The sequence below is a fragment of the Prosopis cineraria genome, unplaced genomic scaffold (assembly GCF_029017545.1).
Source record: "Prosopis cineraria cultivar Desert tree isolate PC_DT_omini unplaced genomic scaffold, ASM2901754v1 PC22, whole genome shotgun sequence".
NCBI lineage: Eukaryota > Viridiplantae > Streptophyta > Magnoliopsida > Fabales > Fabaceae > Prosopis > Prosopis cineraria.
The window spans coordinates 109,624-122,484 of record NW_026555353.1 but is presented as its reverse complement, the minus strand read 5'-3'; the positions used below and the strand labels follow the sequence as shown (position 1 = coordinate 122,484).

General features: G+C 34.1%; 2 protein-coding genes across 5 annotated transcripts; one reads left to right on the top strand and one right to left on the bottom strand.

Annotated features, from left to right (window-relative positions):
* Nucleotides 1-501: 501 nt before the first annotated feature.
* Nucleotides 502-7,925, top strand: LOC129294936 (proline iminopeptidase). Of its 3 annotated transcripts, XM_054933405.1 has the most exons (12): nt 502-570; nt 611-660; nt 979-1,181; nt 2,032-2,130; nt 2,200-2,310; nt 2,393-2,455; nt 2,655-2,748; nt 3,084-3,181; nt 4,573-4,674; nt 5,612-5,725; nt 6,439-6,513; nt 7,332-7,925. In XM_054933405.1, exons 3-12 carry the CDS (start codon nt 1,047-1,049, stop codon nt 7,431-7,433), a joined length of 993 nt encoding a protein of 330 aa, XP_054789380.1. In that variant the 5' UTR covers nt 502-570; nt 611-660; nt 979-1,046; the 3' UTR covers nt 7,434-7,925. The 3 variants fall into 3 exon arrangements, with proteins under 3 accessions (XP_054789380.1, XP_054789379.1, XP_054789378.1); XM_054933404.1 differs by having other exon boundaries at nt 502-654; XM_054933403.1 differs by having other exon boundaries at nt 502-660.
* A 193-nt stretch (nt 7,926-8,118) lies between these two features.
* Nucleotides 8,119-12,610, bottom strand: LOC129294935 (uncharacterized). 2 transcript variants are annotated; one of them, XM_054933401.1, is made up of 10 exons: nt 12,379-12,610; nt 11,916-11,980; nt 11,755-11,816; nt 10,768-11,649; nt 10,615-10,681; nt 10,378-10,503; nt 10,172-10,276; nt 9,776-9,847; nt 9,457-9,665; nt 8,119-8,616 (listed from the first exon to the last, which is right to left on the bottom strand). In XM_054933401.1, exons 1-10 carry the CDS (start codon nt 12,527-12,529, stop codon nt 8,355-8,357), a joined length of 2,001 nt encoding a protein of 666 aa, XP_054789376.1. In that variant the 5' UTR covers nt 12,530-12,610; the 3' UTR covers nt 8,119-8,354. The 2 variants fall into 2 exon arrangements, with proteins under 2 accessions (XP_054789376.1, XP_054789377.1); XM_054933402.1 differs by having other exon boundaries at nt 10,378-10,470.
* Between the last annotated feature and the right edge of the window lie 251 nt (nt 12,611-12,861).

The following is a 12,861-nucleotide window of genomic DNA, read 5'->3' as shown; positions in this document are numbered from 1 at the left end:
TATCACTTTGTAAGATGAAGTTATCAACGCAAGGAATAAAAATAATTCAATATATCAACGCAAGGAACCATCTAATCAAATCAAATAAAAATTATTCCTTGTTTGTATTAACGCAAGGAATCATCAAATTATGGATTTTAATTAATTTAATTTAATATATCATCATAACATAATAAGATGATTAATCTTTAGCCGTTACACCGCGAATTCAGAAATGGCTCTCATCTATGCTATTATTGTATGGGAAATTTTTAGGCATGCCACGTTACTTAAAATTTATTCAATAAAAACATAATATTCACATATAATTGAATATAAATTAATTTTTAACATTAAGAATAATAAAAAAATTAAAAATTAAACATATATTTTATTATAAAAATAAAATTAATTAAAAATATTTTATTTAAATTGATTTGGAACATTTTAATTGATCAAATTATAAATCATAAATTACGTGGCATTAGAATTTCTCATTAATGTAGTGTTACCTATGGGATATGGCACTACAAGCCGCCGTGAACTCAACAATGAAGTTGGGTTTTACTCCAAACGCCATTTCAAATTCCTCCTTCTCACCTCCACGCGTTCTCACTCTTCCTCCTTCACATCCCTTCTCTGCTCAATCCCCTGCTAACAATCCATCCTCCCCAGGTTCAGGTGTGTGTGTGTGTGCACTATCTCCTTCTCCTTCTCTAGTTTGTCTTTCGCTTTAATATTTAAGATTGTTTAATGAGTCCCTGTTAAATTTCTCTGGGATGCTAGTTTGGGTAACTCTTGATACTAGTTTTCTTCCCTCTGTGTGTGTGTGTGTGTGGGTCTTTTTTAACCTGATACTGATTTATTCGTTATGATCGGCTGATCGCCATTTTAAATACTTCCTTCACGTGATATTAGGGGGTTTTTTATTCTATATCTGCGATTTTTTTTTTTTTGGGCTTTGCTGAAAGTTCTGTTCTTTTTTATGTTGCTGCGAAGGGAGAAAGAAATCAATTTTGCTTGCGCAAAGTACTCAGCATAAAAGTGAACCGATACCCAGTTATTTGATGGCTTCAGAGCAGAAGTCTCCGGAATTGAACAGAAATCTTTACCCGCAAATAGAGCCGTATGGTACAGGGTTTTTGAAAGTTTCGGATCTACACACAATCTACTGGGAGCAATCAGGAAACCCAGATGGGCATGTGAGTAGTCACTGGTTTATTGGCTGCTTAGATATGCAAAATTTGTTTGAAGTATTGTTTGTACTTTGACTTTTGAAACTGTATTTTGACTTTTTAAGCTTGTATGCTTATTTGATTGATCTTGGAGTTGGCTGGGTTGGGAATAGATGGACTATTGTTAAGTTAATGATTCTATCAAGATTGATTTCTGATGCAACTGAGCGAGATCTTAATGTTAAATTATCTCATGGATCATCCCGTAAAATGGGAGGGAGTCAATTGTGAGCAATCGGTGTTCTTTTCTTGCTGAGATGTTAATGCATGATTCTGATGGTTGGGAAAAGACTCCGTTTCTGTGGGAACCATGATGCAATATTGTACTCACTTTTGGTGCTTGCTGACAATTTCTTGAGTTGATAATAGGGAATTTATGGAATTTTTATGCATTCCTTAATCCTGATGGCTTGTTAGTTTGGGAAGGATTTTGAATGACTAGCTGGCTGACACTCTGGTTCTCTTTTCCCAAATTACCATGTCTATTCTTCTTGCCATTGAAATTCTTGTAATACTCCCACATTTGGGGTAGAAATGTGACAAAGGGTTGTTGGCTGTCAAAGCCTATTTAAATACATGCATGAGTGAATAGGTTTAGCATTTTGTTTTCTAGTTTAATTTGATATTAATCTTTTGTTTTTTGTTTACCATTCATAGTTTGATTGAACATTTCTTCTGATTCAATTTATTGCCATTGTTTTAATAATCCAATCCATGTAATAACACTTGTTGTTTTAATATTCTAATCATTTGACTTACCAAAAGAAAAGAATCATGAAAAAATTTGGTTAATCACATTGAAACATTGTTCTTGCAGCCTGTTATCTTCCTTCATGGGGGCCCTGGAGGTGGTACTTCACCGAGTAATCGGAGATTTTTTGACCCTGAATTTTATAGAATTATTCTATTTGATCAGGTTTGTTTCTGATTGTATGCTATAATAATATATGATGCTTTTGCTTGATGATGAATGCTCCTTTATCAGCGAGGCGCAGGAAAAAGTATGCCCCATGCTTGCTTAGAACAGAACACCACATGGGATCTCATTGATGACATTGAAAAGCTAAGGGAACACTTGGAGATTCCAGAATGGCAGGTAATAGGTCATTTCTGGTTTCAGAATATATTTGTGATTCTTATATGGTAGGCTATGATATTCTCTTCCTTAAATTATCCAGGTATTTGGTGGGTCTTGGGGAAGCACGCTTGCTCTTGCATACAGCCAGTCACACCCAGAAAAGGTCTGTAACTTTGTTTTGATTTTGGTTTGATCTTATTTTACAATCTCTCAAATGAAGTCTTATTTTTATTTTATTTTTTTCAACATTATTTTCCTTTTGAAAATTGTATAAGTGATTACTCAGATGAGTAGTTTATTTTCTTGCTGTTCTTGCTCACTTCTTATGATAGATATATGTATTTTTCTAATTTTGTTCCAAGGTTACTGGCATAATCCTCAGGGGAATTTTTCTTTTGCGAGAGAAAGAGATTGATTGGTTTTATGAGGGTGCTGCTGCTGCAATATTCCCTGATGGTATGTACCATATGCTGTTCATTGGTTTCTTTGCCTGGAAAATTCCTTGTGCTGTGAATACATGTCATGCACCATTTTATTTAAAGATTTGAATAGGTTTCTTGTTCTGTTATATATGGAAGCATGCTGGAGCATCATGTTCAGCTTCTTTCAATGCAAAGGAACATGTGCTGATATTTATGATAATATCGCTGTTTTTATTCCAGATCTCTTGTTAATTTGGTATTCTCGGTTTTTTATTTCCATTAATCTCATGTATGGTTGAATATGATGTTTTTTGCCTATTAAATTCCCAAGGAATTAAAGTGGCTGATAACTTGTGCTTGTGATGGCAGCTTGGGAGCCATTTAGAGATTTAATTCCAGATAATGAGAGAGGATGCTTCATTGAGGCCTACAGGAAGAGATTAAATTCTGATGATATGGAAACTCAAGTGAGTGTCTGGTTTCCTCTGCATAGCTTTCCACATTTTTCTTCCCCTGAATTTTCTTGTGTTGTTATTTGAATGTCTAAGCTATATTCCCTCTTTTGGCCTGAATTTTAAACTGTCAAGTATATGAAGAGTTAAAGAGAAATGAATAATTTTCTTTTAGACGTTTCTATTTTGATCTTTATTCATGAAGCAAGGCATCTTGTTTTTGTTTAGTTTCCTATGTACATAATTGTGGATCTTTATTGTGTCCTGAGGTCCATCTTTTTACTTTGCATTAGCTATAATCATGTCATGCACTCACTATTGACCGTTGTCTTGTTTGTATTGGAAAAATATTATTTAGTATGGCATGTTGTAGAACATTTTACACTTACCTCTTATTTTGAAGGAAATGAAATTCTCATTAGTGATGAGTTGTTTTAGTGATCTATGTTTTATAAATTATACATTAATCTCTAATTTCATGTAATCATGTGTTTAGTATACCAATCATACCTAGGAGTACCGTTCAAATTAGAGGTTTCTATTTGCCTTTCTATCTAAAACACATTGATATATTTTTTTCTATTGCTGCTTCTACTAATTTGGCCATCAGACATACTGTCACCAAGTAAAACATCTGTTCTACAACTTTCAACTTTTCCCTGAAATAATAGAAGATGTGGTCTTCTATGATGTTACTTATTGTTGACAAAATAGTTATCGGGAGAAAAGGAAGTGTCTGATAAGATAACAATAGAGACCTACTCAAGAAGGAAACGACCAAAGCTGAATTAAGTTTTATTTTAATTATTTTTATTTAATTATTTGATTTGAATTTTGAATTATTTAGGAGAGGTTTTAGGAGATTTTATTAAGATATTTTGTTATTTAGATTTTATATCCAGATATTTAGTTATTTAGATTTTATGTAGATATTTAGTTATCTTGGATTGTCTTTAGCATTACAAATATGCCTAGTAACTTAGCAGTGGGCATATCATGAATAAAACAGTTTTTTGAATCCTTTGGAGATTCTTCTACATGTGGCTATTAAGATAGATATGGAGCAAAATTCTTGATCTATATTATCTTGATAGAATTACTCTTCCTATTATCAGTTTTGAGCACCTAACAGCGACCCTATCTTTTGGAATGAAATTAATGTAGCCAATCGATCCGTGGAATTGAGAATATTGTGAATTTGAATTGAACGTCAGATAAAAAATCAAAACTGCTCAAAGACTAGGGTTGGGAACTGATAAAAGATTGTTTTTTGGCCATCATTATGAAGAGATTGATGCCTTGCTGAAAGAGGCAGAGAGATGTCAGGCTTTCAGTTGTTTGATGAATTCACAGGAAATTGTATTTGCATGATTATATTTCCTTCTTATGTTCTCTTCATCTTGCAGTATGCAGCTGCTAGAGCATGGACCACATGGGAAATGATGACTGCACATCTTATTCCAAATGAAGAGAACATCAAAAGGGGTGATGATGATAACTTTTCACTGGTAGGTTTAAATAACAAATGTGGAATAGAAGACTTTGGCTTATAGACCTTTGTTTTAATAAATTGTTTCATGAAGATTGCCTAGCATAAACTCCAGAGTCAGCTTCTTTTGATTTACTTTGGATTTCATCTTTACAATGTTAATCTACTTGAGCTTAATCTGATTTTTCTTGTGTCCGCCTTTACAGAATTGAGGTAATCTCCCAACAGAATTCTTGTAAACATTGTACAGACTCAACTTATAATTGTTGATACATCTGGGAGAGGTCACATAATGATAATAATTTTTCTCTGGTTATGAATTTCATTATTTGTTTAGAGTACTTCTTGCCTCTATAAACAAGTTTTCGAATTTTTTTTTTAATGTTAGCACTATTTCAGTTGTGGCAACTATAGAATGTTCTGTTCTGATAATCTGATGAAAAAAGACATGGAGAAGTTAAATTGTTTTGTGCTCTAAACACATTACTATGTGCTTCTATGTATTGATGCTTAATTATGAAGATGTCTGCATTTTATTTGTATGGTGTATCCCTAAATGCAGACTCAATTACATATATTAATAGCAATTTTTCTGCAGTTATGAATTTCATTATTTGTTCACCAAATCTTTTTGCTGTATATATTTTAAACTTAAAGGTTAATTCAATTTCAGAAGTGTCAACTGCAGAGCACTCTAAAGAAGTGGAGAAGCTAAATTGTTTTGCTACCCTGCTTGGTGCTTTCATATATTGTTGCTTAATTATTAAGAGGCTGGCGTTTTATTAGTATTCTTAATCTTAATTTTGAACTTGCTTCTTTAGCATATTCTTATTTATCACTGAGAAAACCAATTTATTGCGAGACTTCAACATCTTCATTCTTCTCCCTTCTTTATTTAGGATTGATATATGACTGTGTTGATTATGCTGATGACATTATTTTATGTCTTTTTGTAGGCATTTGCAAGGATTGAAAACCATTATTTTGTAAACAAGGGATTCTTTCCATCAGATTCATTCCTGTTGGATAATGTTGATAAAATAAGGCATATCAACACTATAATTGTACAGGTATAAGCAACTTCATAGCACCTTTGATTTTCTTACTCTCCATTTCCAAATGTTAATTTATTAGGAAACATGTTTGCTTTGCAAAGTTAAAATTTTGTTCATCTTTTTTCCCCTAAAAGAGCAATCAAATCGTATAAAGAATCACTAATGCTATTTTACTTTTTAGTGTGAGTGCCAATAATGACCATCAGAATTCAAGTGTAGTGAATTGCACTGTTTATGGCTAATGATCAGTTCAACTCATATCGAGCTCTTTGCAGAGATACACAGGACTCACTCTGATTATTTTTGTCTTTTACTAATTATGTTTAGACTCTTGGTAGAAATGCTGGAGACATCTCTTGGATTTGTTTTGTTTTGTTTTGTTTTGTTTTTTAATTTTCATCCTGTTTTGAAACTGTTGAGCAAATATGACAACATAAATTCCACCATTTGTAGTCACTGTCATGTTTTTCAATGAAAATGTGGACACAGGAAATTTGGCCTCGTTTGGTCATATGGATGGGAAAGAATTAATTTTCCATCTTTGCTATGTTCTTGTAATTATTATTCAAGAAGTATCTGTTTCCATTTTTTTATATAAAAAAAAACTTTTTATCTTTAGGGATATGGGAGTTATATTTCATTTTCTAAATGACTAATTATATTTTCTGTTCCATTTCGTTCCATTTTTCTTATCAAATGGCAATAACTTACGATTCATAACTTTGCAGGGAAGATATGATATTTGCTGCCCAATGATGTCAGCCTGGGATCTTCATAAAGCTTGGCCAGAGGCAGATTTTAGGGTGAGAGAAAAATACTGCTGTTCTATGATTATTTTTTCAAGTTCCATAGATCTTTAAGTCGCATTCTTCAGTCAATAATGTGATGATGAATTAAATCTTGAAAAAACGCCAACATGTAATATTTTTATCCAAAAAAAAAAAAAAACTTGAGATGAAACACAATAGTTGATGAAAAATGGTCCTCCTGCCCTTACATTAAATGTGATAGAAAAAGGATAAAATTTCAGCTTAGTGATATTAAGAAAAAATATAATAGCCACTGCATAAAAAATTGGGGGAGGGGGGAAGCTTTACCCACGTCTTGCCCAATACTCCCTTTGGTCCTATATTTAAGTCAATTTTAATTATTCACCAGAACTAAAGGGAGGTTCTTAAATTATTAATGTTGTTTGAAAATGAAGGAAATTTTACCCTTTACCCCTATTGAATACATTATCTTTAAAAATATTCTCATCTGTAACCTTTTACTTTATTATCGATAAAAAATTGTGTAAGGGTAAAATTAGAAGAAAGTAATAATATTCCACTTTTTTTTGTTATACAAAATGAGTTAATAAAAAGGACTACCAATTCCTTCTAGAAGATGACTTATATAGGACCAAAGGAGGTACCAAATTTCTCGTTTACAATTCTGTTGTTGTGGCATCAAGAATTTGCATTGGTGAGCATTTATATAGATATATATTTGTTTGGAAAGAGAATTTTCTTGTTTATGATTTTTTCCCCCCAAGACAATGTTTCTCTGGAAGTTTGATTACTCTTGAACTTATATATGCATAACATGGTCCAGTTACTGAATCACACTACCATGAAAACAGGTGGTTGCAGATGCAGGTCATTCAGCGAATGAACCAGGCATATCTGCTGAACTTGTGGCTGCAAATGAGAAACTGAAAAACCTGATCACCAATAAGGCCTGAACTGACTGACTCAGAACACACGCATATCTGCTGTGCAGAAATGCTGGTTTATTGTACCTAGATTGCAGGAAAGGTCCTTAACCTCTAAGAAACAAATAAAGACCCAGCTGGAGGGTTGTTCTCAGGGTCTGATGATGGAATTGGTTACGATTATGTTGTTAGTGGATTTGGTTTTGTGATGGAAGTGCTATAAAGCCTACAATATTATTTTGGTTTTGTACCTAGATTGTAGGAAAGCTCCTTAACTTCTAAGAAACAAAAAAGACCCAGCTGGAGGGTTGTTCTCAGGGTCTGATGATGGAATTGGTTACGATTATGTTGTTAGTGGATTTGGTTTTGTGATGGAAGTGCTATAAAGCCTACAATATTATTTTGGTGGTGCGTTTCCTCAGATGTTATATCAGTGAAATGTAAATTATTCTCTCATGAATTTTATGTCATGATAATTTATAAAGAATTATTATAATAATTTATTGAAATATTTGAAGATAACTTTTCTTCTACTTATAGTTTTCTAGCTTGGCTCTTTGAAAATTTCGGTGAATTCGTTTCTCAGACAGGAAAAACCATGAGTGAATAGGTTTGCGTAAACAAACATGCCCAAAATCGAAGTTATTTTCTTCTGTTTTGGAAGTAAAAAAAAAAAACACACATATCAGAACCGTATCATATCTTCTTACAGAAATAGCATCATAAATAAACATAAACAATTACAAATGAATCATCTATGTTACAACAAACATGGTTCTGAATCATCAAATTTTGCCTACGCCTCTATATCAATCAAATGGCCTCATAACAATCATCAGGAAGCCACTATCACGAATTCAATGATATTATTGAACATCAGACACAAACCCCACCAATAATAAACTGCAAATAAAGGGGTAAAAGAGAAAAAATGTAGAAAGAAGAAGAAGTTCAAGTCATTTTTTTGGTGCAGCTCTTCGGCACATGGAGACTCTGAAAGTTTGGTTCCTTTGGAACAGTTAAAATAGTCTTCCTGGGTCTTGAACGAGAACTGGAATTGGCACTGCAAACTTTACTTCTAGATGAGTCGCTATTATTACCAGCCTTTGCTGCTTCCTTAGGCTTTGGATTAGATGAATTTTCATCAATTGCACTGAGATGCTGCTTACCAGGTGTTACAAAAAGACCGTTCTCTTTCTTCCTTGATAAAGCACTGCACAATACGACCATGCTATAACTTTTTCTTAGTTCCGAGGCAAGTGTTTTGACACTAGTGATGATGTAGATTAATTTTGAGGCTAAATTGTTATATTTATTGAACAAGTCAAAGCTGTTTAAGAATTAGTAGTTTAATTCGATCATGATTAAAATAATATAATTTAATTAAAATATATAAAAATATTCATATTTGACCATATTTAGTACACCTTCTCTTCTACTATTTCAACTAATTTGGGCCCACTCAGGGAAAAATGTCTGTAAGAAGGAAATTTTTTTAAAGATCAAAACAATGTCATTTTTACTTGCCAAAAAAAAATCCATTTTTAAGCTTAGGAGGGGTGAAAAATACATATAATATACAACCCAATAAACCCCATCCAACCCATCAGATTAGCCAAGTTACATCAGGTTAATCCTAGGTTATATGGGCTAAACCTAGGTTTGGTCAAAATGATGTCATTTTTAGGTTCATAGGGAAAATATATATATATGTGTGTGTGTGTGTGTGTGTGTATAACATGTAACCCAATCAACTCATTCAACCCACCAATTTACATCGGGTTAACTAAAGCTAAGCGTAAGTTGGTCAAAACGATGTTGTTTTCATGCTCAAGAGGGGCAAACAATATATGATATTCAACTCAGTCAGCCCATCCAACCGACTTGGTTAGCCGGGTTAATCTTGGCTCGATCACTTGACCAAATCCGATAAGGTGACCGATTCATTGGGTTACCAATCCAGCTAGCTGGATGTGTCTGGGTTTCAATACCATGGTTCTGATAAATAAACTATTGGAATCGGAGTAAACAAAGTGACTATGAACTAACTTACCTTCTTGGCCTTACTAGTTTGGGCTGTGTCATATGGGACGTTCTTTTAAAGTTGTCATCCAATTTTTGAGCTGCCTTTTCTCGTTGTTTTGGCCGTTCCGCGGTATCGATAGGTTTCTGAAATTTAGGGCCATCTCTTCTTTGGGGAGTGGCATATAATCTGTTCACTTCCATATTGGAGTTTCCAAGGACAGAACATTGAATGCTTACCTACATTAACATTTAATATGCTTCAGCTATTTCTTTCTTGTCTCTAATATTTCATATTGTAATAATATTCAAAGGACACCATACTCATGATCCTCTTCACATAAACTTACAGATTTATCTCCTTCCGTTGCATGGTTTGTTCTGTCTTCGCAGCTGTTATTATCGGAGTCTTGTTCATTCCTCTGATGGAAAAACAAGGAACGCATACTTCAGTGAAGTTTGACGTACGTAATTTGAAAGATTGTGCCTTTGTGTCTAAAATATGTATTCTCGAAGTGCCAGACATGATCACGCGTCTTTGAGTGCATATAGAGCTCACATATTATTTACTAATAAGAAAGCAGTGGAATGACATTACATTTTAATACAAAATTTTGAAGTTAAAATTTAATAATTTTTTTATTATATATTAATTATTAAGTCTAATTTTATCCAATGTAACACTTTCCACATCAGCTTCGCTCTAGTCTACTTGGACAACTAAACATATTTAAAATGAAACTTACTTGGATTACACGTTTCCTCATTGTTTTGCCTCCTTTAGCGGTGGTTTCTTTCAAGGGTGAGAGAGGTTTCTTTTCCAAGTTTGCCTCCTTGAGAATTCCTCTTTCCTGAAAGCAACCAAAAAACATGAAACGAAGAGTTAGCTACTGTAACGTCTTTGAAGATTCGAACTTCATGAAACCAACAATAACAGAACATCCTTACTCACATCTGTTCTCAGCTTAAAAGGCTTGGGATTTGTTGGCCTTAATTTTCTGTATTTCACAACTTTAGATCCAGTTGTTGCATTAGATGTAGGTTTCTGTTTCCAAGCCATAATAATCAAATCTTCATTCTAATGTATCAAGAACGAAATAAAGCATAAATTTTGAAGTTTTGCTTCAAGATAAAAGCATATTTTGTGAATCTGAAAACAGCATTAATGAAATTCTGAAATTGATCTTACCTTCTGTTTTTTCCTCAACTCATCATTCTTGGGCTTTTCAAGGTTGTTATGATTGACAACAATTGTTCTGTGGAAAAAATGATTAGATTATGAAATTGAGGAAGCAAGTGATACTCCTGTTATGATCAACTTTGATGCAAATTAAATCTATACCTATTCTCATCAGGGGCTGAAGCATTTTCATTGAGTTCAAGCACATTTTCTTTATTATCGTCATCAGATGCCAAAGAATTCTCTTTATTATCATTTCTCTTATCGTCATCAGATGCCAAAGAATTCTCTTTATTGTCATTTCTCTTTGCAGCTTCTGGGATTTTTTCCCTTTTCTCCTCATTTTCTGTGCAATAGTCTTCACTACTCTTCTTCTCCTCCGCTTCTTCTGAACTTGTTGATGATTTATGACATCTTTCAAGAGAACCATCCCTTGATTTCTCATCGATCTCCATGTCACTAGAATCACCATGGTCAACAATAGATCCTTCATGAATCTGAGAAGCACTCTTTAATTTCTTTTCCCCTTTCAAACATCTGTTAGGATACAAAGAATCAAACACACGGCTCTTAACCTCACGTCCCTTGAACTTCTTTCTAGAAGCTTCTTCATTCTTCTTCTTTACGCTATCAATCTCAAGCTTCTTCATTGCTGAACACAGAGATTTCATGGGTGTCTTTTTTAGTTCCACAGATCTCTTGATCTTCACTGCTTTTTTCGGTGAGTGAAATACAAGAGTTTTAGCTATTACTCTGTTCTTAGGCACAGCCACATTCAATGCTTCTTTTTTGCCTTGCACAGTTCTGAACTGATCTATATTCAAACTCTTCTTTTGTTTTCTGGGAGTAGTAAAAGCCTTAGCCGTAGCAGATGATTGCTTCACCTTAGAATTTTTTGGGGTTGCATTAACCTTAGAAAGAGGTCTTGTTCTTGCCTTGTCATAATCACCAATCTTTTTGGAAAATGATGAAATCAAAGCCAATCTTGAAACCCTTGTCTTGGAAGATTTTGCTGGAGCTGTAAGTGGGCATTTCAGATTTGCACTAAGAACCCAAAAAAAAAAAAAAAAAGAAGAAGAGGATGAGTATTATCAGCAAAAATTTTAGTTGAAGTGACTAAGGGAATAAGTAATAGGTCTTTTTCGTTACGTTGCTTCTCTTTTATTCAGTGCTTTTCTGAGGCGAACATTTGGACTTCTTGCTGCCATAACCTGTAAAAGCCAATAGTCACTCACACCATTGTGTTGATACTGGGAATTTGATCAAATATCACTGAAGTGAAGTTCAAGAAGAGTGAAACCAGAACCGACCCGAAGGACAAAATTCTTGTAGATTGCTTCAGAATCCAACTCTTCTTCATGATTTTGGTCACATCCTGGCCAGGAGGAATAACATACGAGTGTAATAGACTTAAAATTTTCATGCATGTTTGCACAGTCGATCAGCGTGAATGTAAAGTAGTGAAAAAAGTCAAGAAGTGAAATATAATATTACCAATAAACTCATCACATGCAGCTGAAAGAAACACAGGAAATGATACAATTCTGACATAGACATACACTAGCACAATCGGATTCAGAGAAATTTGTATATCAGACTGTATAATTTGCATTCAGCATCACACTCTTATCCGAGAATGAGTATATATGATTAAGATCGGGTTTCATTTATTTGGAAATTTTAAGAGTTCTATCATACTGATCAAGAAATCTAATTTCCAGTTAAAGTCGCGAGTAAACGAGTGAAAACTTAATTTTCAGTTAAAGCAATTACCAACGCGAGAGCAGAACCAGTAGCGATCTTCATGAGAACGGCGAATCTCCGGTGCGGTGAAGTCAACGAACTTGGGCGCTTCGATCTTCTCGTAAAACTCCTCATCTATTTTCTCTTCTTCGATCGCCGGCAACGATGGAGCTTCCGCCATTTCCTATCCTGAAGAGCTTTCACGCAGAGAGAGAGAGAGAGAGAGAGAGAGAGAGATGAGAGATGAGAGAAGCAGAGGAGCGTGGTGTGGGCCGAGATGAAGGAAGTTGGAGGTTGCGACGAGAGACAATTTTAAATTCGTTAGTTCCGTAAGTAGCCGTTGGAAAATTCGGACAGGCTGGTAAGAGAAACGGCATTGTAGGGGTGATTTGGTAATTTCGTTAGTGCAGGCTTTCTGGGTCCTGGCATAAAATTTTTTTCCAAAGCGGCCCATTGATAATGAAAAGAAAGATGAAGGTCTCATTACGGCCCTAAAAAAGTTGGAAGGCAAAG

What these genes read in the sequence shown, in the direction of transcription:
- LOC129294936 (XM_054933403.1), top strand. Translation starts at nt 531, where the DNA reads ATGAAGTTGGGTTTTACTCCAAACGCCATTTCAAATTCCTCCTTCTCA. An exon ending in TGCTGCAATATTCCCTGATG is followed by an intron (nt 2,749 to 3,083) that starts GTATGTACCATA and finishes TTGTGATGGCAG; the next exon opens with CTTGGGAGCCATTTAGAGAT. An exon ending in CTGATGATATGGAAACTCAA is followed by an intron (nt 3,182 to 4,572) that starts GTGAGTGTCTGG and finishes TTCATCTTGCAG; the next exon opens with TATGCAGCTGCTAGAGCATG.
- LOC129294935 (XM_054933401.1), bottom strand. Translation starts at nt 12,529, where the DNA reads ATGGCGGAAGCTCCATCGTTGCCGGCGATCGAAGAAGAGAAAATAGAT. An exon ending in AGTTGAGGAAAAAACAGAAG is followed by an intron (nt 10,504 to 10,614) that starts GTAAGATCAATT and finishes TTGATACATTAG; the next exon opens with AATGAAGATTTGATTATTAT. An exon ending in CAACGGAAGGAGATAAATCT is followed by an intron (nt 9,666 to 9,775) that starts GTAAGTTTATGT and finishes ATGTTAATGTAG; the next exon opens with GTAAGCATTCAATGTTCTGT.